The following is a 23,835-nucleotide window of genomic DNA, read 5'->3' as shown; positions in this document are numbered from 1 at the left end:
TCATTAAGAAAGGAAACAGAGGAGAAAGAGGAGAATTTGGTAACTTTTTGTCACATGTGCAAGAGGGCAGGAAAAAAATAGTTGGGGAAAGGCTTCAATTCTGGAATCTTCTGTACACTGGAGAAGAAACAGGATGCAGGCACCACATGTTTAAGAACCCAGCTTGGGAGTGCAGCCTGGAAGATCAAGAGTGTCCAGAGCTTAGTTGCCAGACCTTAGAGGCAGAAATCTATGAATCCTTTGCACGTGGATGTTACTTTAAAAAAGAAGAAAGATTCACCCTTCACTACAGGATAAAGTCAAAGTTGCTCCCAAAAAAGGACAAAGGATTTATAAACATAACACATAGAGATGTGAAATCCAAGGAAACAACTTTTGGCAAGGGTGTGGGAGGGTAGATGGACTAACCCTGCAGGAACCAAATCCAGAGAGAATGTGAAGGCAAGTTCCAGATGAGACCAACAACTCCAGCAGACCAAGCAGCCCTGCCAACTCCAGCCAACCTCTGGCTCTAACCTGACGCATTCAGTCCAACATCCAACTCAGCCTAGGGAAGACTGTGTCACAGAGTAACAAAGACAATTCCATAGGTGCCAGCTCCTACACAGGGAGATAGAGATTCACAAATTCTACACTTAAGGAAACAAATTCAGAACGGTTTAGTACTTTTCTCGAAGGAACACACAGTCAATTCTCATTATTTACTGTATAATAGTTATGTTCTAAAAAATACAGCAAACATTGAATTGGCAAAAAAAATGAACTGTTGCTCCTTAGGAAAATATGTACATACATAAATATATCAAACAGATTATAATATTAAATCCTGAGAACTCATCCTGGTAGAGGCTATATTATTTATTTTACAAAAGAGAAAATAAACTTAAGAAGTGTTAGTGACTTGCCTGAGCCACCCCACGAACTGTTGCCAGAATTGGGATTCAAGTCATCAACAGGCCCCAGTGCAGACTGGAGCTTGTGACATGCCTTTGGTCATCTCTGTATGACCACGGAGACAAGTAGGCAGAGAGAGCTTCACTTTATCCTACCTCAGCTAGGAAGATGCAAAGCAGGAGACTCAAAATTTTTGTTCCTCTCTGCAAGCTCACAAGTGATCATAAAACCAGTGTGGGTTTTGATTTGGGGAGTTCAAATTAAGTATTAGTAAGTAGGTGAATTCTCAAGAGACAAAATTTGCAAATAGTAAGGATTGGCTGTATTTGCTACAGAGACAATCTTGGTTGGGAAACAGTTAATCACAAAGATAAAACTCAAAATGCTCAGAGAACCACCTAAGCCACTTCACATCACTGGAGAAATTTCCACCTAACTTCTAAGAATAGTATGAAAAAATATAACCAGAAGAAATTAGTATGAAAACTTTGTAAAACCTGTATTGTTTCCTAATATTTATTATTTTTATTATTTACTGTTACTCTATAATCAGCAGTAATATTATTCATAAACACAAAATCACCTGGGTATTGATTTTCAGAGTTAGCAGCAATGAAAGAGGTGGTTGTCAGTAATGACTTCTACTGCACAACCAGTGTAAGTGCGGGGGAAAAAAAATCTAAGAAATAGAACAGTGGTGGCAACTCCATATAGAGCACAAGGGCAGAAAAAAGACGCCCAGAAGCCTAACTAGGACTAAGAAGTAATAGTTCAAATAGTTAAACAGTTTCATGAATTTCATAAAATGTGATTAGCCTAAAATAAAAGGTTGTTTTCAAAACAGATTTGCTGACAAAGCCCCAAATAAATCACATATCAAAAACAGATGGGCCAGGCATGGTAGCTCACGCCTGTAATCCCAGCACTTTGGGAGGCCGAGGCGGGCAGATTACAAGGTCAGGAGATTGAGACTATCCTGCCCAACACGGTGAAACCCTGTCTCTACTAAAAATACAAAAATTAGCCGGGCATGGTGGTTCATGCCTGTAATCCCAGCTACTTGGGAGGCTGAGGTAGGAGACTTGCTTGAACCTGGGAAGTGGAGGTTGCAGTGAGCGGAGATGGCACCACTGCACTCCAGCCTGGGCAAAAGAGCAAGACCCTGCCTCAAAAAAAAAAAAGGCCGGGTGCAGTGGCTCACACCTGTAATCCAGCACTTTGGGAGGCCAAGGAGGGTGGATCACCTGAAGTCGGGAGTTCGAGACCAGCCTGACCAACATGAAGAAACCCTGTCTCTATCAAAAATACAAAATCAGCCAGGCGTGGTGGCACATGCCTGTAATCCCAGCTACTAGGGAGGCTAAGGCAGGAGAATCGCTTGAACATGGGAGGCAGAGGTTGCGGTGAGCCAAGATCATGCCATTGCACTCCACCCTGGGCAACAAGAGTGAAACTCCATCTCAAAAAAAAAAAACAAAGAAGAACACTATAATTCCTAAAAAGAAAAAAAAAAAGAAAAAAAGAAAAAAAAAAAAAACAGAGCGAGGCATGGTGGCTCACACGTGTAATCCCAGCACTTTGGGAGGCCAAAGTGGGCAGAACCCTTGAGGTCAGGGGTTCGAAACCAGCCTGACCAACATGGCAAAACCCCGTCTTTAATACAAAAAAAAAAAGATTAGCCAAGCGTGGTGATGCACACCTGTGGTACTAACTACTCAGGAGGCTGAGACTGGAGAATCAACTGAACCAGGGAGGCAGACACTGCAGTGAGCTGAGATCACATCACTGCACTTCAGCCTGGGCAACAGGGTGAGATTCTGTCTCAAAAAAAAAAAAAAAAGATTTCCTTTAAAAAAAAAAAAAAAGCGTTAACAGTATAGAGGAAAAGCTGAGGTTTGTTTTGATGCATAAAACAGGGTATCTTACAGAAAAACCCTGATACCTGCAGAATGTGTTTTTTGGTGTTTCCGAGACAGAGTCTTGCCCTGTTGCCCAGGCTGGAGCACAGTGGTGCGATCTCGGCTCACTGCAAGCTCCGCCTCTCCGGTTCATGCCGTTCTCCTGCCTCAGCCTCCCAAGTAGCTGCGACTACAGGTGCCCGCCACCACGCCTGGCTAATTTTTTTTTTTAATTAGTAGAGGCGGGGTTTCACCGTGTTAGCCAGGATGGTCTCGATCTCCTGACCTTGTGATCCACCCGCCTCGGCCTCCCAAAGGGCTGGGATTACAGATGTGAGCCACCACGCCCGGCCCAGAATGTGTTTTATCTTACCAAGAAGAATGAGAGGTGAGGAATGGGGGAACTGACCACCCTGGATCTCCCTAATCTTTCAGCTTAAAGTAAATTAATAAAGAATATTCTTTAAGAGGCACTTAAAAGAGCATGAAAAAACATTTGAAAATTCTATTTGTGATAAAGACTTATATCCAAAATATATATAAAGAATACTTACAATTCAATAATCAACAACCCAATTAACAAATAGGAAAATATTTGACTAGTCGTGTCACCAAAAAAATATACAAATGGCCCATAAGCACATGAACAGCTATTTCATATCATTAGTGATTAGGGAAGAGCAAATTAAAACCACAATGAAATGCTACTTTATATCAACTAACGTCGCTCTTTAAAAAACAAAGTAACAAGTATTAGTGAGGATGTCAAGAAACTAGGACCTCATATAACATTGGTGGGAACGTAAAATGGTGCAGCCACTCTAGAAAACGCTTTGTAGGTCTCTTAAAAACATAAATTTACCATACAGGTTAGCAATTCTACTCTTTTAAGAATCTACCTAAGAGAAATGAAAATGTATATCCACACAAAGATTTGTACCTAAATGTTCACAATGGCATTATGCATAATGGCCAAAAACTAGTAACTCAAATGTCCATTAACTGGTGAATGGATAAACAAAACGTGTAAATCTACATGATGAAACAGCATTCAGCCACAAAAAGGAATAAAGTACTCAGATATGCTACAGCATGGATGAACCCTGAAAATGTAATGCTAAGTGAAAGAAGCTGGATTCAGAACACCATATATTGTATGATTTCATTTATATGAAATGTCCAGAAAGGACAAATCTATAGAGACAGAAAGTAGGTAACTGGTTGTCAGGGACTGGCTGAGTACTGGGAGTGGATGCAACTGGGCATGGGGAGTAATCTTTTCAGCACATTGGAAGTATCCTCAAACTGTATTGTGGTAATGTCTGCACAACTCAGTAAACTTAACTAAAAATCATTGAATTGTACTCTTAAATGAGTAAAATTGATGGTATGTGAATCATACCTCATTAGAGGCAGAGGGAGTGAGAGAATATGCATAAGCATGCAGGCAAAAGAGAAAAAGCACAAGCACTGAGGTCAAAGGCAATATAGGTTAGCTGAATAAGGACCAGGACCTAACGTCCCATGACAAAGAAAGAGTGTAGAGGTCAAACATGATGGCAGCAGACAGCTTAACTAATGCTTTTGAATAATATGGCAACTGCAGTTAAGTTTCCTGCTTATCAACTGTCACCTTTAGGAAAGAATGTTGTAGCAGCAAGGTAGTGGCATCCATAGTGCTGGATGACACTGGCAGTCTCCCCAAAATCACCCCTAATAATTAGGGAACTAGGTAAGAGACTAAGAGAAAATCATTAGGTGGGATGAATCTGTACATGTTTTATAAGATACCTAGAATTTTTATAGTACGGATTATAGAAGAAAATGAAAATGAATCCCTAAGTAAAAAGGATCAGGATTCAGAATCCCTACCTGAATCACAAAGAGTTTATCATAATAACTTGCCTTCATGGTTCTGATACTCAATTCAGTTATGGAAAGCAGAGGTAAAATACAGGACGTGGGAGGCTGCTTTTTTTGCATCCTATTTTTCAATGGAATTCCCTGAGAATGAAAAGACAGTACTGAGAGGAGAATCAATTAAGTACTAGATCTTTATGAAAACCCTTAGTTCAGGGAAAATATTTAAGGAGAAGCAAGCAGGACACGAAGAATTACCTTCAATTTGAAATTAAAAAACATGTCTCAATGACACATCTCAGGAGTTGGAGTGATCTATTCTCCACTGTCTTCAATAAAAGTAAATTTATGAATAATTCCCTAAAGTGCGCTTTAATCTTAAGAAATTTTCTAAAGAAAACCCAGTACAAAAATTAACCATGCGTATTGGTACTCCCAGCTACTCAGGAGGCTGAGGGAGGAGAATCAATTGAGCCCAGGAGGTCGAGGCTGCAGCGAGCCAAGACCATGTCGCCACACTCTAGCCTGTGCAAGAGACTGAGACCCTGCCGAAAAATAAATGAATAAATTAATGATAAAAGAAAAACCTAACCTAGTCTCACCAAATTTGTGTTTCTGGATTTGTGTTTCTGGAGTGAAGTGGAAACTCCCCAAGGAGTATCTTCTTTAACTGTGTTACCAAATCACAGATGCCCCGCTCTCACTGATTTTGTGTTTCTGGATTTGTGTTTCTGGAATGAAGTGGAAATTCCCCAAGGGGTATCTTCCTTAACTATGTTACCAAATCACAGATGCCCCACTCTCCCTGCTTCAGCCGGGACTCCTCCAGAGTTTACTACTAAATATGTACTACCCATAGGACCCACTGTCTATGGGGAGCACCTGTTATCCCCATCTTGTAAGTGGAAAAGAAAAATGGCTGAGCCATAGTGTTATAGTTTTTTGTTTTAAATAAAGAACTTCTGTTAATAAGGTGGCTGTGAAGCAGTGGAGCCAAATTTGATTCACTATACTCAGATAATCACAGGGAGCATACGAGCATCCTCCTCTGGATCCAGTTCTAAGTGATTTTTACGGATGTATACCTTCCCCTCCATGACATAAAACACACACAATACACAAACTAAAAATAGAAAGCAGGGTAAAAAAGATAAAGCTTCCTCAGAAGCCTGGTGAATTTCAGACTTATTAGCTGTAATCATAGTTTTACAGACTGTTGTTTCTGCTTCTCCTTCTTTAATCTTTCTCACCAAAGGAATATTCTTAATCAAAACGAGAACAACTATATCTTGGTCTTAACTTAGCAGGATCACACGAAGATAAATCCTGGAATAGTATCCAGGAGCCACTGCCATATATGTAAGATCCATGACTCCCTAGAGCCTTGTAACAGGAGGAAACCATCTAGCGCACTGCAGATCATTTACACCAATGGTCCCTTTCCCCACACTGCCCATGTCATGGATTAAAAGACATTCATGATACAACAAGTTTGACATCTGCTTACAGTGCCATCTGGCCACAGACATCTAATCTCCTGGAGCCTGGGACTAGGCAATGAGTCTAAGAAGGCAACCTCATTGCTGGCAAGATTGCAAATTATGATGCATACCTCCCCCATCCCAAGTTTGGCTAGATTGACCTCCCTCAGCATGAGCCAGTTGGCATATACTAGAGAAGTAGAAGACAGAATAAACAGGCACTTTCAGGCTGGCCAAACATGGTATAAGGCTTGGACTCCAGCCTAGAGTTGCCAGAGCTAGTTAAGAAATGTTCAAGGATAGCAATTCCCATTTTTTTTTAAAGAAGCAGCTCTCCCTACTTTCACCTCTAGATTTTGCAGACTGTCTCAAACCCTGGAGATTCCTTTTTCAAAGAAACTGGTGATAGAAGTGACAGACATCTGGAAGTTCCCACCTGTTAAGAAATTCCTGTCTCAGGACAGGGAGGAGTGCCAAATTTAAATGTAAGCTTCTAAATTTATCTTTATCGATGAAAATTAATCATTTCCTATCACCTTTGAGCAGTTCTTATACATTAGGAAATAATCCAGTTGCAGAATGAAAGGCTTCCATCCCCACTCTTTTAAGTGAAACAGATGGGAGGTCCCATGACTAACAGAGTAAGGAACTAGCTAGTGTGTACGGAGGAAATTTCAGACCTGACTCTACCTTAAAAGTCATAATGTGACCACATAATTTATTGTCCAAACTCAGACACTTTGAGGAATGAAAGGACACTATTAATACTGACACTAGGAAAACAGAGATAAAGTAGAACTGTCCCAGCACACTAGAACATAGTCACCCTACTAGAGGATATGTCATTCTCTATTTAAAATTCTTCAATGATTCTCCATCACTTTAGAATGAATTTTACACCACATTCTCATCCTTATTAATTTAGGGATATACCTCAACTATAGTACCTATCAGACTACATGAAGGCTGTTGATTTTCTTATGTCTTCTAACACCCCACCCACTCCCTCAAATAATGCTCTATTTTAACATATGCCACACAGTAGCAGCCAGTGAATATGGCAGCTGAACTAAATGCCTTGGTAAACTTCATAGTTGGTCATCCTCCATCCAACATAATGTCTTACAGCAGATTTTCCTCTACCCATGCATCTTCCACCTATATTCCATATTATCCAGTTGTCACTTCCTAAATATGTGACTTTCAGGCACGTTATTTAACCTCCCTGTGCCTTTGTTTACTTGCCCATATAAAAGGATTAATAATAGTCTGTACTTCAAAGGAGTATTAGGAACACTGAATGAGTTAATACACACACACTGCTTTAAACAATACCTAGCATTTAACATCCAGTAAGCTCTTTGAGGGCAGAAATCTTAGTCCCTTTTGATCACTGCCATATGTACATGCCAGGAATAACACTTGGCAGAGCAAACACTAGAAAAGTTTGCTGAAAGCTTAATGAACATATACTTCTTTCTTCTCTATTTTTCTCCAATCCCTTGCTTTACTCTAACAGTGCCACATCTTATATATCCCACATTCTCCTGTCTCTCTAACAAAAACCTGGCACAATGCTTAGATAACCATCAAACTTTATATGCCAGAAGACAGAACACTCTACCTGAAATAGATTAAATATTACTCCTGAGTTTCCTGCCTACCAGCGCTTGACTAGAAGTACAGAAAATGACTAACAGAGAACAGTCAGTTCCCAGAGCTACTGTAAGTTGAGGATTACACGTGGGAACTATCAGTGTAAGGACTGGGAATGAAAAAAGATTACTACTACTTTGTGTTTTCACATCTAAGTAAGGAAGATACCTACATTGAGTATACACATTCAAACATACTGTATACAAAGTTACAACTCCTATAAATCATAAACCATAATACAAAATAGGCTTATTTTTTAAAATAGAATTTTACAAAAATAAAATTACCTAAAATTAAGCCCACCATTGTACTTAAATATCCGGTTCCACTTCCCAGGTTAAGAAAAGACAATCCTGGTTGAAGTTTCAATGCTTCCATAACTTCAGAATAAATGCAAGGTGCTGACAAGTGGATGTTTCCATGCTTCCAGGCTAAGTCTTTGTAAGCATTGTCTCTGTAGCCTTCCAAATAGTAATCTCCACGATCAATCGCTCTGAAGGCTTGCTCCACTCTTTCAGTACGAATATACTGAGCTTCTTTTAAATTATCAATTAAGTCATCATTATCTTCCCCAGCACTCACAGCTCCTCCCATGATAGTATTCAAATCAAATCATAAATTTAAAAATGAAATAAAATTAGTAGAAATGGCTTCCAATATTGCACTTGATTTCCAAAAATAAATTAATCCTGGAAGGGAAGAACAAAAATAAACAGGTTTAAATTAATGCTCAAAAGCAAAATAACTCGTTTATTAAATGTATGTCATTATAATTAACTACAATTTCTCGTGGAAATATTCTGCTCCAGGCATAGTGCTAAACTCCTTCTTAACTATATTACTTTATTTAATCCATATAGTAACCACTAAAGGTAACTTATACTCATCTGTACAGATGGGAAAACTAGAACACAAAGAAGTCAAGTAAGTCACCTAGTACCGTGAAGCCCATTATGGTGGCCACTAGTCACACATGGCTACCTAGATCTAAATTAATAAAAATTAAATACAATTTAAAATTCCATTAGTCAACCTACCAGTATTTTAAGTGCTTAATAGCTACTTGTAGCTAGTGGCTACCATACTGGACAGCGCTGGTCTGCAAAGTGACACTGTCAAGACTTGGTCTCAGGTCTTTAAAGTCAGAAACCATGCTTTTTTTTTTTTTTTTTTTTTTTTTTTTTTTAAGATAGGATCTCACTCTGTTAACCAGGCTGGAGTACAATGGCATGATCTTGGCTCATCCCCTCCCAGGCTCAAGTAATCCTCCCACCTCAGCCTCCCAAGTATCTGGGATCACAGGCGCATGCCACCACGCTCAGCTAATTTTTGTATTTTTTTGTAGAGATGGGGTTTCACCATGTTGCCCAAAACAGTCTCAAACTCCTGAGCTCAAAAGATCCATCCGCACTGGCCTCACAAAGTGCTGGGATAACAGGCATGAGCCACAACACCCGACCTCCATGCTCTTAATCACTGAGCCACACTGGCTTCTTTACAGTACAGTATAGTATAGTATAGTATAGTATAGTATAGTATAGTATAGTATAGTATAGTATAGTAATTAGTATAGATTAATTTTAAAAATTAGTTGATTTTAAATTCCTGAACTTTAAAACAATTCGAAAATGCACTACATAAATTTAAAATGTTAACACACAGAACAACATATTACTCGAAACAATGAACATAAAATGCAAAATAAACAAACCCCAGACTCATTAAGTGCGTTTATTAACGCACTTGTGTGCTCTGATAGTTTTGTTTAGCAAACCTTGTTGTGATAGAAACCACAAATTTTATTAACAACTTCAATACCAAGCACCAGAACATATGTTTTATACACATACATACACACACACACACACACACTGAACTAATACTCAGCATCTGAATGGAAACGTAAGTGCAATCTGAGAAAACTAAAAAAATTTCAAAACATAATAATATACAATTTAAGCTTTATTCAACTATAGCTAGTAAGTTAATATATCATTTTCTGAATTAATAAATCAGTAGAGGAGAACATGTGAAATTAAATACCCATGGCCAGTAACGAGTTATGACAGTTAACTCTGGCAAGGCTGTACTCCATCCAACTCTTGACCCTAAAGAAGTATACCAATTAGGGTCTCAAGTATCCCTAGGGTCCTCAGGCCCCTGGCACCACTGGGGCAGCTCCCCCAACACAGCCTATCATATTGTCTTTGTGTCCACTTTGTCCTTTCCTACAATTGCCTCAAGAACTTTTGGAGTAGAGGAAATACTGTGAATTCACATTTAATTCATTCAAACTCACTCATAACAAGTTGGCTGGCTCTAGCACCTTCAATCCTCAGAAATACATAAGTATAAGGGCTTACAGCACCCATCTCCTCAATGAATATATTTTGTAGAATGTAGTGCAATGGGAGATGTCAATTCACTATTCCTTCAACAGGTCTTAGCTGTGGCATCTCGACTTGCTGAGTCCAACTGTAGCATTCAAGACTTTAAAAAAAAAATAAATAAATAACATGGCCTTTAAGCACAAGTCAACTTTTTCATCTGGCACTCAGAGTGAATCTTTTCCTAAGGTGAATGAAAAAATGGATTTTAAGGAAAAACCAAAATTACAAAGAGAATTACATTACTTGGTGTGGGGGGGTGTGGGAGAATGACACACTGTTTACATAGTCAAAATACTATAAACATAATTGCTTATTTAGTTTTAATACTCGTTTAATCACACAGAGTGAGAGAGGAGAGGAAAAGAGTGGCATGGGAGCTAAAACCTCATCTATGATGACAGAAAGTAAATGCTGTCCAAAAGTAACGAAAAAAAGGAAAAGCAGCATCTTGGTTAGCAATGTGTACGTTAAATACCCTATAAAACGGCTATATGTGTTAAGTTCCTTCTGGAATGTGAGCCTGAGGGTGAAAACAGGTGAAGCCAGGGATTGGTATGCTTTGGCATCAAGGCTTGCAGTATCTTTACAAATAATGTTTACATGTATTATCTGAACAAAATTGGCGAGTAAAGGTAAAATGAAAGGGGTTATAGAGAGAGCACAGATGAAGTATAATAAAGCTATACGGAGAGTTTCCTAAGGAATAAAAATACATTAATAAGACAGTCTAGGGCAGAAAAATAAAGATACAGAAAGACAAGATTATTACATAAATAATACCTTAAACCACACCAAAGAGTTTCACAAATATAGCTCTTCTTACCACATACATTATTGCTGAATATAGAAACTGAATTATAAATTACATTTTTATAATACTGATTTGATTACAATGTGCCTTTGCAGAAAACATGAAAATAAAGTAAAATTAAAATTTTCATAATGCTAGCATTCAAAGAACCACTATCATTATTAACTTTTAAGCAACCATATACTTCATTTTTTTAAACACATGACTGGTATTATACTGTATATATTGTTCAGGACTTTCACTTAATAAACCCTAAGCATTTCCTAATACCATGAGACACACTTTCCAAATCCGGAAGTATGATATTCTACCACATGGATATAGCAGGATGCAACCAATCCCCCAATGTTAGACTATGAATAATCAATATAATCAATATTAGAACTGATTATAATTGATGTACACTTGAGAAGCTCATAAATCAAAGTCTGTAGTGAATATTGTGGTAATTCAATAATAATCCTAACTTGAAATGTACAATATTTTTTATGAAAGTAAAATAAACACTAATAAAAAGCCAGTGTAGCATTAGGTCATCAGTGTCTGCCATTTGTTACTTCTAAGCTAACCTCATCTCAATCATGGAAAAGTCAAATGCAAGTCAAGAGACCAAGGTCTAGCCATGGTTTCATCGATAACTTTGCTGTACTGATCTGGCTAAATCCCCAAAATGTCGTTTCCTCACCTGTGAAATAAAAACGCTATGTTCTGCAGCTCCTAAGGTCCCTCAGAGCTCTAATTTCCATGCTATTTCAGCATTGGTCAAATCTGCACTTGAATATAATCAAGTTGTAGTTATCTAGTAACGGCTGCTGTACATGCCTTGGCCTTGCATTTCTGTTACTTTGGTCACAATTTTTACTGCCTCATTCCTGCCATTTTCTTTTCCACAAAGAAGAAACAATTTTAGGAGAGTTCAAGTCCTGCACTAAATAATAAAAGCAAAATAAGGAATTTGAGAGAAAGAAGAAAAAGGTAAATTATAGAAAAAGATCAAGTGTAAGAACATAATAAAAGGCTGAACAACTTAGGCAGTTACACAGTTATGTCTGTTTGAGAAGGAAGTCATCATGTTTCCTCATAAAACACAATTTCACTCCTTGGTATTTCTCTCTGCTGTGTGCTGGGTAGGGGCTGCACAGAAAATAAAGGGTATATTCACAGGCGCACACCTGAAACTATTTGCAAAGTGTTTCAAACGTTTCTTGCTATTATTCCAAAATTTAGAATTGTGACTTAAATCTATTTGGTTTTAGGAAAGAACTGCCAAAGGCCCCATACAATATTACGCAGTTTAAGGATACCTTATGGGGGATTACGCACTGACAAGTTAAAGGAGGTAGGAAGCAGATCAATGGCAGACAGATGTTGCAAGGTGGGAGGAGAACAAAATGAATGCTGACTCACTTTCCTTTCCTCCTAGCACCCAGAGGGAAGCAGTCAACTGCTCCTTGCTGCTCCTTTCTCTGCAAAACTGAGGACTAAGCTCACCCAGCTCTAGAGGGAAGCTCACTCACCAGTGATCCAAAAGAAAACACACTAATTGTGGCCATGAACAAAGAAGGTTCCTCATGTCCTCAACGCTCTTGTCATGGGATTCATGGACCAAGCCTGCTTTAAGTGCAGAGGCAACTACACAGGGAAAACATTTTTCTCAGTGATGGGACTGATAAAGAGACAGGATGAAACATAAACAAAGAATTATGAAAGAAAATAAATGGTTAAACTAAGGTTCACTACTCACTTGCCAAAAGCTGCCAAGAACATCCACTTTACTCTATATTCAATGATGAATACAAATCGTAAATTTTGTTTTAGTGATAACACAGAGCATCAATTTCCTATGTGCCTCCTACACACCTAGCACTGTGCTCTAGTTCTTTACCATACTCCTATGAAGAGGCACGAGATCATATGAGAGAAGCTCACTACCCTTGAATAACTGAAACACTACTCAAATCCAGTCTGTGAAGCTATGAAACGCTCTGACACAGAACTATTTGCTCAGAGGCTCCTGACGCATAATTCAAAACTAAACTTTTCATTAACTTTTAGCTGAAAAGATGTTCAATTCAGCTCTCTTTCAACCTCCTATATTTTCTTTTTCCTTTTAGTACTCTCAGTTTCGAAGGAAGAATGAAGCAGCTGGGGGTGACGGGGCAGGGGAGCATCTGATGTCATTTATTGATCATGCAGCCTCAGGCAAATTACTTCATCTCCAGTTTCCGTATCTGTAAAATGAAACTAATTACCACATCATAAATTTGTGATGATTAAATAGTACACTGAATATAAAATTCCTAACATATAGCTGTCCAATAATGTCAACTTATTTTCATTTCTGTGACAGAAAGGACACGTTCTAAACTTTCATTTTTAAGCACGGAAGACTGGAAAGGGAAAACCAAAAAACAATGCTTCTCAAATCTAGTGAAGGTATCGCCTACCGACTCCTTAAAGAGGAACTGAAGAATGGAAATGGAAATCCTGAAGTTAGAGGTGTCTAAAAGAAAAACAGCCGAGGACAGGATATCCAGAAGTCTGTGGAAGAATACTTACATTCACACATAAGTTGACTTCAAGAGAGAAGTTAAAGTGAAGAAAAGACAACACAGTTATCCTCTGCCATGCTCTGGGCCATCAACTGTGCTGAAGGGCCTAAATTAAGAGTAGCTGCCCTTCCATGCTCACAGAGAGTCTCAGAAGGAAGAATGAGCTTACCTGGGCTAAGACAACAGTCAGATACCGAACCTCTTTGGTTTAAGTTCCATCTCACTAGCTAACTTTTGCCCTGGCTAATACTTTTTCCTCTAATAGAGCATTTGTTACATAATTTAGCAAAAATTGTCTTGTAAAGTTTTCTTTGGTTCCACATATCTTTTCTGTCCAGACTGTAAACTCACTGAAGGGAAAAATAACATCTTATATTTAATGTATTTATCACAGTTGCATGGTCTTAGCAAACATCTAAGAAACAACTGTTGAGTAAGTGTAAAACACTGTGAAAGTTATAGTTTTCTACTCTGGAAAGTCCTTTCAAATTTCAGCGTTCCCAATGGCTATAGGAAAGTCAAAGCACATCAAGTACATTTTTGCTTCTATATTCTCTTGACTATCTTCTTCCCCTATCCCTCCAATTCAATAATACAAATAATTTTTTTTAAAAGAAGCTCTCTTGGAAGCATCCACATTACACATTTTGATACATGGCGAATTTTAAGATGCCTGTATTCACAGATGTAGCTTCCAGCTTCCCCCACATCCTTTTAATTTTCATATTCCCCTTGGCTTGGAAACAGTGTGAACTCCAAGAGAGAGAAACGGTACATGGTAGTTCTACGACAGTTTTAGCGTATAATATTTGAAGTGATAAAATAATATATAAAACTTTAAAGGACAAGATATGAGGCTCATCTAGCTGAAATTTTATCATTTTGAAAGTTATAGGACTTTATGGGTCCCCAAAGGCTTTCCTCCTCTCCCTTTTACTCAAACATCTGAACACAAGACCTTTTCAAACCTATATTACTACACGTATCGCCCTAAACACAACTGCCTATTACCAACACCCTCTACATGCAAAGTTCCACATATCTTTGAGCTAACAAAATTAATCCTCAGAGAATAATGGCCTCAGATTTGAGGATTACTGGTTAGCATTATCTGGATTTTTCAAGAAACAGAAGTGCTACACTAAGCATCCTTAACACTTTTTAAAATATATATATGTCCTTATGGGAGCTGCAGCCTAGAAAAACCTTTAAAACAAGTTGCTCACCTCCTCTAATTCAGGAAAAGTCTAAACAAAATATTCATTAACTGGCAACAGTTCTTAGGATGTACTGAGATCAATAGGGAAACATGATTTTTAAAAAAATACACATTTTCAGCTCCTCCTGGTTCAGGATTTCATAGTGGGGTTTATTTTTATTTGAAAAGCTATGAATTTATAAAGAACAATATTTGAATTTAAGAATATTCCAAAGCAAAAATGCACAACTGGGAACTACTCATCACTTCAGATGATCTGTATCTGTTCCCTTCCATGAATATACCATAAAATAAACCAAACATGAGCTCATACCAAATATACTCTTTCCATATATTAACGTACTGTGGAATGCAAAACTGGCCTTGTCATACTATATGATTTTAAGTCATTATCTTTTCTGGCTTTGGTTTTTTCACCTGCAAAATAAAGTCATTAAATCAAATTATCTCAATGACCCCTTTAAGAACTTTCAAAAAATCTAAGCATATTACTTATTTACAAAGACATACATAGGTTAACTACAAAGTTTTTTGGACTTATAAAGTGGCATCTTCTAAAGTCCAAAATGCTAATTTTATCTACAGATGAACACCGGCAAAAGCTACATAAAACAAAGCAGCTAAAGTATTATCTGTAAGTTTTCAAAGCACTTTAACATCAATTAATACAATTTCTACATAAAACAAAGCAGCTAAAGTATTATCTGTAAGTTTTCAAAGCACTTTAACATCCATTAATACAATTTCTTAAGTATCACAGGAATAAAGGCAGGATGGGTAGTATTACCTGCACCATACAAATAAAAACAGACTGAGAAAGAGTAAATTACTTGTTCTGGATTTCCCACACAATAAAGGGATATTTCAATCTTATTCATAAATCTTATGCACTACTAAAAATACTGTAAGAAGAAACCACAACAAAAAAAGTCTGAGACCCCTGAGAACAATGCACACTTAAAAAATGATCCTATAGTTTAATTCCATTTACTGGAGCAAGTAATTCTATCCCTACTTTTCTGAATGAACCAGAGAAAGTTTAAGCAATTCTTGAAAATGTACTGTCATCATCAAATCATAGCAATGGTATAGGCTCTAAAGTGCTGGGAGGGTCACTGATACAGTTTTAATATTGTCACAGCCCAAATCCCATGCTGAATTGTAATCCCCAATTGCAGGCAGTGATTGGATCTTGGAAGTGGATCTCTCCTGTCTTGGTGCTGTCCTCATGACAGTGAGTTCTCTTGAGATCCAGTAGTTTAAAAGTATACGGCACCTCCCCCTACTCTCTGTTGCTCCTGCTTTGGCCGTGCAACCTGCTTGTTCCCCCTTCACCTTCCAGCATGAGTAAAAGCTTCCTGAGGCCTCGCCAGAGGCCAAACAGATGTCAGTATCCCACTTTCTGTAAAGCCTGCAGAACCATGAGCCAAACAAACCTATTTTCTTTAAAAATTACCCAAGCTTAGGTATTTCTTACTTTTTTTATTATTATTATTACTTTTGAGACAGTCTTGCTCTGTTATCAGGCTGAGTGCAGTGGCACGATCTCAGCTCACTGCAACCTCCGCCTCCTGGGTTCAAGCGATTCACCAGCCTCAGCCTCCCAGTAGCTGGGATTACAGCCACGCACCACCATGCCCTGCTAATTTTTTGTATTTTAGTAGAGATGGGGTTTCACCACGTTGGCCAAGATGGTCTCGATCTCCTGACCTCGTGATCCGCCCACCTCGGCCTCTCAAATGCTCAGTTATTTCTTTACAGCAATGCAAGACTTGAACCTTAAATTATTAATTTGTCATCAATGATTCCACAACTCAATAAAACTCACTTAAAGAACACCATCCAAATTGAGTAACCAAAATGTTTGTGAAAACTTTTTAAACTACAGTTCAGAACTTCCCCCGCCCCCACCCCAGGGCTGCATTTAACAACTTCTTCACCATCGAACCAGTAAGTTAGGAAAGACACGGGCACACTAGGGAAATAATTTCAAAGAATGGTTTCAGGTCCCAGACAGTCTTTGCTCCAGAAAATCAGTCTCTTAAATGGTTAGTATATTTTCAATAAGCTGTTTAAAAATTACTTTCAACTTGTTTATAATAAATTCATAAAACTAAAGACGTTTAAAATCATAAAGAATTATTTCATATTAATTGGTCTTCAAACCATAAACAGTAGCCAGTGAGTACAATTACCTTTATTAACAGTGTATTTTAAAATACACTTCACATTTTAAATTCAACAAGTGCTCTCAAATGCTCTTTAAAATGCTTTCAATAAAAAATTACTCAACAACATTACCTAGCATTTGGATATTTAAATTTTTAAGTGTTTTGTATAAAAAGATTTCATGTGATGATTTCCCCATTCAATAAACAAAAACTGATCACTTGTTTATGCCTCAGGAACTATAATAAGCTTGAGGATTCAGGGACCATACTCCAGAAGCTAAACTCAACTTAAAGAGCTCTCTTATGAGGTACTGAAGAAGAGATCACTCCATTTCATTATGAAATTGAGCCTCAGCAGTTGCCTCGTTCAAGATGACACAAGTTAGTTGCAAGTTATATATTCTCAGAAAAGAGAAAACCTACTTCAAATATTACAACAATAGGAATACAAGGCCAAAAAGATCTAATGTCTTCCTTTGCTTGTATTTCTTAAAACTAAGTAAACACAATGCTTCTTTTAAAAATAATTTCTGGCCGGGCGCGGTGGCTCAAGCCCGTAATCCCAGCACTTTGGGAGGCCGAGACGGGCGGATCACGAGGTCAGGAGATAGAGACCATCCTGGCTAACACGGTGAAACCCCGTCTCTACTAAAAAATACAAAACAACGAGCCGGGCGAGGTGGCGGGCGCCTGTAGTCCCAGCTACTCGGGAGGCTGAGGCCGGAGAATGGCGTAAACCCGGGGGGCGGAGCTTGCAGTGAGCTGAGATCCGGCCACTGCACTCCAGCCTGGGTGACAGAGCGAGACTCCGTCTCAAAAAAAAAAAAAAAAAAAAAAAAAAGAACTTCTTTATTTCAATATTCAAGTTACTTACAGTAACTAATATGACCGAAACTTATGATAGCTTATAGAACATTTTAAGGGAAAAAAATACCAAAAAGTGAACCACTACAGAAAACAAAGTCAGGTTTTCCTATTATTTGTATTCTTGTTAAGGGAGTTCACTCTCTTCACAGAAAAACTTCATGAATTATTTTCAACCTCCAAACACAAATTATATAATTCAATTTAGTAACTATTATCTAGACTAAATCCCTACAGGTTACGGTGGGAAGTCACAACACTCAACAAATGTAAAATTCTACTGGTCACAATTCAATAGGATTTATATCAGTAGGAATATAACTTAATTTTACTTAACTCATTTGCTACTCCTTAGAAGGATCATTTGTAGAATGAATATTAGTATATCAAATCATAATTTCATATCAAGTTGTATGTTCATTCTGAGTCACAGTCTAACAGAAAGTGCTCTTTTCAATATAAATAAAAATTACACTTAAGTAAAGCATCATATAGTGTGGGTGTTTGGACCAATGGCTCATGTCTATAATCTCAGCACTTTGGGAGGCCAAGCAAGGAGGACAACTGAAGCCTAAGAGTTAGAGACCAACCTGGGCAACATGGAGAGACCTCATCTTTACAAAAAAAATTTAAAAATCAGCCAGGCATGGTGGCACATACCTGCAGTTCCAGCTACTTGGAAAGTCGAGACAGAAGGATCACTTGTGCCCAGGAGCTCAAGGCTGCAGTGAGCTATGATTGCACTACTGCACTCCAACATGGGTTAACAGAGCAAGACCATCTCAAAAATGTGTGTGTGTGTGCGTGCGCGCGCACGCATGCGTGTCATCACTATTATATCATTACTGATGTAATACATATAAACTGTCTACAATAGTCCTTGATGCCTACCACATGCTCAATAGGTGCTGCTTCTATTACTTAATAGAGAAACTACTTAATCCTTCCATAAACAAACATATTCCCATTTCAAGAAACATTAGTAGAGTTGATAAAACCGGGAGATTTTTGTACAGTTAGTAAATACACATAAAATACTTTTGATTTTAGGTGCCAATTTTCAACAAGATCTCAGCAGCTTCACGGTGTTTCTGAGGGAAAACAAAGCATGGAAAGACTGGGTATAGCCTAGACTATATCCTATGTTGGATGGAAATGGAGGAGTCAGTGAGAACTCACAGTGTGAATTTTAAAATATACACAAACACACACACACAAAATAGAAAACTGCAGAAATACACACATATACATATTTTTCCTTGCTTATGAAGGCCTAGAATACACAGGCAGATGTAAGAAACACACCAGTAACCATAAGAAAACCTAGCACCCAGATCTTGGTTTCTAAATACTGTTCTCCTAGGCAAAGAAAAGAAACTACGGTTCCTTGGGAAAATGACTGACTCCTAAATTTAGGCAGGGAACACAAAAGTCTGAAACACCTTCTTAAGACAAAATATAGAAGTCCTCAAAAAAAATGAGGAGATGTCAAAGATACAGAATCTGGCTTGAAGAGTCTTCTGTTGGCCAAACTGAGTACGTTTTGGGAATCTACGTAATAGAGATTGATGATAATAGTCATAAAATAAAATGAGAATCAAAGAGTCCATACCTAAATGATGAATGAACAAATAAGTTGGGGGAGAAGGAAAAGCTCTCACAGTAGAATGGCAACAAATAAATACAGAAGAAATAATGGTGTTAGAAAAATACCAATGGATGCTAAAACCAGTGTGTGAAAATTTGGTGAGGAACAGGATTATCTGCATAATCTCAAAGTATCTCTCCACAAATTACCAATTAATAAAGGGATAAAAGAGTCACTTCACAATGGAGAAATCCAATGAACGCCATCTGAAGTAGTCAAAACTAACTTCGCTAACATTGGGCCTGTTTGAAATGTTTGCTTCTTGGTGCCGTAAAGAAACAGCATTTGAATATAAACTTAATTGTTTTAGCAAGGTCATTTTTTTACTTTTTGTAGAAAGGGTACACTCGCCAGCAGTTTTGCCATGAGAGTACACCAAAGGAGACAAGGTCATTTATAACCTGATGCAGTCACTTTACTGCTCTGTCTGGTTTTCATTGGCTGGAACAGGACCTTACATTTTGTATTTGACCTGACTGGACGGTAACTTAGAACTTTTTAAAACAGGAAAAGGTAGAGGAGAACAAAGGAAGGAGGAAGTAACTTGTGGAATGCTGAGAAAGGTAAAAACACTTTTAAATAAGGAAGAGGAACAGGCTATGACTTAATGTTTGCTTGGATCCAGTAAAAGCATGCCAGGGCAAATATTTAGGCTAATTTGTGGGAGCTACGAACATAAAGTACATAGATTTTTATTATGGATAGCAGATATTTCAGAATGTTAGTACAGGTCTTTGAATAAATTTTGCTTTTAAGAGAAGTTACTATTTATTCCTAATTAGATGAGGAAGAAAGTCTTTGAAGAGGAACCTTTATTTTACTTTTTACAGGCCAAACCAATGCACCTACTGATGTACGTCCTGAGATGGATACTTATCATATTCATGATATTCCTGGACTAGATCCTAAACTAAGGGAGAAAGATACCTACAGGATACATTATTGAAAACAAGTGGCAGAATATGAATACAGGTTATATATAAATGGTATTGTATAATTATTAAACTTACTGATTTTAATAAGTATACTGTAGTTTTCTAAGAAAACATCCTTGTTCTTGGAAAATATGTACTAAAGTAAAAACAAAAAAAAAATTGTACTCCAAACTCCTCCAAATGGTACAGAAAACAAGTGTGTGTGTGTGTGTGTGTGTGTGTGTGTGTAATAAAGCAAATTTATCAAAATGCAAGCAACTAATGAATCTAAGCGAAGGGTGTATTGGAGTTCCTTGTACTGTTGTGCCAGTTCTTCTACAAACTTGAAATTCTATCAAAATAAAGATACATAAAAGTAAGCCATTGTGAATCTAAGCAAAGGGTGTATAGCAAGCTCGTCCAACCCACAGCCCATGGGTAATATGCAGTCCAGGATGGCTCTGAATGCAGCCAAACACAAAATCATAAACTTTCTTAAAACATTGCGAGATTTTTTTTTCTTTTAGCTCATCAGCTATTAGTATTTGTGTATTTTATGTGTGGCCCATGACCATCTTTTTTCCAATATGGCCCGGGGACGCCAAAAGATTGGACACCCCTGGTATACAGGAAGAAGTTCCTTGTGCTATTTCTCACAATTTTTCTGTAAGTTTGAAACTATTTCAAAATGAATTTATATAAATACACGAATTATGAGTTAAAATGCAAGCAAGATCTTCATGCCTGTAATCCCAGCACTTTGGGAGGCTGGGGCAGGAGGATTGTTTGAGTCCAGGAGTTCGAGAACAGTCTGGGCAACACAGTGAGACCCTCATCTATACAAAAAAAATTTAAAAATTAGCCAGGCATTGTGGCTCGTGACTATAGTCCCTGCTACTCAGGAAGTGGAGGTGGGGCGATCCCTTGAGCCCAAGAGGTAAAGGCTGCAGCAAGCTGTGATCACACCACTATACTTCAGCCTGGGTGACAGAACGAAACTCTGTCTCAAAAACAAATAAATAAAGCCTAAGGGGAATAGCAGATTAATGGAAAAGAAAGCTATTTTGTGCAGACAGGAAATAGATGAAAGACAACTTGACTTTTAAAACTATGAGTAAGGTTCATGACTGTAATCCCAGCACTTTGGGAGGCCAAGGTGGGAGGACTGCTTGAGCCCAGGAGTTCGAGACCAGCCCTGGCAAAATAGTGAGACTCTATTTCTATAAAACATTTAAAATATTAGCCAGGTGTAGTAGTGTGCACCTGTGATCCCAGGGACTCAGAACTCTGAGGCAGGAAGATTACTTGAGCCTGGGAGGTCAAGGCTGCAGTGAGCCGTGGTCATGCCACTGTACTCCAGCCTAGGAGACAGAGCAAGACCCTGTGTCTCAAAAGAAAAAAGAAAAAAAAGCAAGAACTGAGCAATCAGCAAAGATAATTCCTTCACAGTATATATTTCCTAAAGTTCACTCCTAGACCTGTCACATGAGGGGGGAAAAAAAGCAAAGAAAAATCACCTTAGGAAGGAATGTCATATTGTTATTCTCAGTTTGGGTTGGAGAAAAGTGGCATGACTAAAATAAAATAAAGTTGGAAATGTAACAGGAAACTTATACGAGCCAAAACTAAATCATGGGAACAAACTATAACAAAACAAAGCTTTAAAGAAAATGGTAAATTAAAACTAAAGTCAGTATATTCATATTCATGATTATCCCACTAAACTATAATTTAAGATTCTGAGGTGGGCTATGGGAATTCATATATAAATCAGGTTGAGGAAAACACAGCTTAATAGGAAAATGAAACTATGTGAAAACTGAGTACTTACAATTTACAAGTCAACAGGTTCTATTCAATTAAAGCTCAGTCACACACCTGCCTCTGAGCAACCAAAGCAAAATAAAATAACCAGAAAAAAAGACAGACACCTATGTATCTCATTTCAGGTAGAGAAGACATTCTAAATTAAAAAGCCACAGGCAAAACGTAAAAATGATAAAAATGATATATTCTATCTGGCAAAGCACACAGTAAAACATCAAAATACAAACAACAAAAGGGGGGGAAAAATTGCAACATGTGGCAAAGGGTTGATATCCAAATTTATAAGAATTATTTACAAAGAAACATTTTTAATTTTTGTAATAAAAGGGCAGAAGGCCAGGTGCAGTGGCTCATGCCTATAATCCCAGCACCTTGGAATGCCAAGGCTGCAGGATTATTTGAGGCCAGGAGTTAGAGACCAACCGAGGCAACACAGCAAGACCATCATCTCTACGAAAAAAAAAAAAAAAAAGTTTTTTTAAAAAAAATAGCCAGGTGTAAGTGGTGGCATGTACCTGAAGTCCCAGCTACTCAGGAGGTTGAGGCAGGAGGATCCCTTGGGGGAGGAGTTTGAGGTTACAGTGAGCTACAATAGCACCACTGCACTCCAGCCTGGTCAACAGAGCAAGATCCTATCTCCTTTTCATGAAAAAAAAAGGGGGGGAGGCAGGCAGAGGAGACAACAAGTATTTACCAGAAGAATTACTAAACCACAAGCAAATATGAAATTATGCCCAACCTCAGTGGCAATTAAAATGCAAAATTAGAAAGACAACTTTAGGCCTATAAGATTCACAATCATGTTTTTTTAAAAAACTTATTGAAAAAGGTGCAGGAAAACATGTTTTGTATTTTTATTTCTTACTACGTTTTCTTATATACTAATAATAATCCCCCACTTCCTATCCTTAGGAAATATCAACTCTTCCACCTTTATTGGGAATTCTAGCATTTCTACTGTAGTCTTCTCTACTCTCCAACTCATACCACAATCAGGGGCATCCTCAATGTACATGAACAACTTTTTCAGTCTTCAAAGGAACAACTATGACACCTTTAACTGAGGACTTGTATCACTCAATTGTCCAACCTGAATCCTTACTTTTTTCTCTGACCTGATTTTATGTCTACTTGGCTTGTTGTCTGCCACTACAGTCAATGTCACTAGTCCTCTACCCCAAGGATCAGCAAACTTTTTCTGAAAAGGCCAGATAGTAAACATTTTAGGATTTGCAGGCAATAGTTTCTCTCCCAACTACTGAACACTGCTGTTGTAGGGCAAAAGTAGCTATAGACAACTTATAAGTGAAAGAACATGGCTTTGTTCCAACACAATTTTATTTCTGGACACTAAAATTGGAAAGTCGTATCATTTTGATGTCATAAAATATTCTTCCAACCATTTGAAAGTAAACATCATTCTTAGCTGCAGACCACACAAAAAAAGGCAGCAGTCCAAGTTTGGCCCACGGGCCACAACCGGCTAACACCTACTCTCATCATCTTTCCAAATCAATCCCATGAACATTGCTTCACTTACTGAGTCTTCATTACTCCCAATCCTTCATTCTAACTTTCTGCCTCACTCATCTTGCAAACTTCTGATCATGGAACAAGCCAATAATCTCTCTTCTCCATGGACTGTTTTAT

At 38.0% G+C, this 23,835-nt stretch overlaps 1 protein-coding gene across 5 annotated transcripts in view; it reads right to left on the bottom strand.

Moving 5' to 3' along the window:
* PCMTD1 (protein-L-isoaspartate (D-aspartate) O-methyltransferase domain containing 1) overlaps nt 1-23,835 on the bottom strand; it is a 76,321-nt gene that overhangs the window by 34,232 nt on the left and 18,254 nt on the right. For 2 of the 5 annotated variants that reach the window (XM_010369143.2, XM_030937393.1), the window contains exon 2: nt 8,077-8,478. The exons of the other annotated variants lie outside the window; for them this stretch is intronic. In XM_010369143.2, the coding sequence (XP_010367445.1) occupies nt 8,077-8,383 (307 nt within the window). In that variant the 5' untranslated portion in view covers nt 8,384-8,478. The remainder of the gene's footprint in view (nt 1-8,076; nt 8,479-23,835) is intronic. 5 annotated transcript variants of the gene reach the window in all.

This window comes from Rhinopithecus roxellana, chromosome 9 (genome assembly GCF_007565055.1).
Source record: "Rhinopithecus roxellana isolate Shanxi Qingling chromosome 9, ASM756505v1, whole genome shotgun sequence".
Classification (NCBI taxonomy): Eukaryota; Metazoa; Chordata; class Mammalia; order Primates; family Cercopithecidae; genus Rhinopithecus; species Rhinopithecus roxellana.
The sequence above is the reverse complement of the archived record's forward strand: the minus strand, read 5'-3'. Positions and strand labels throughout refer to the sequence as shown.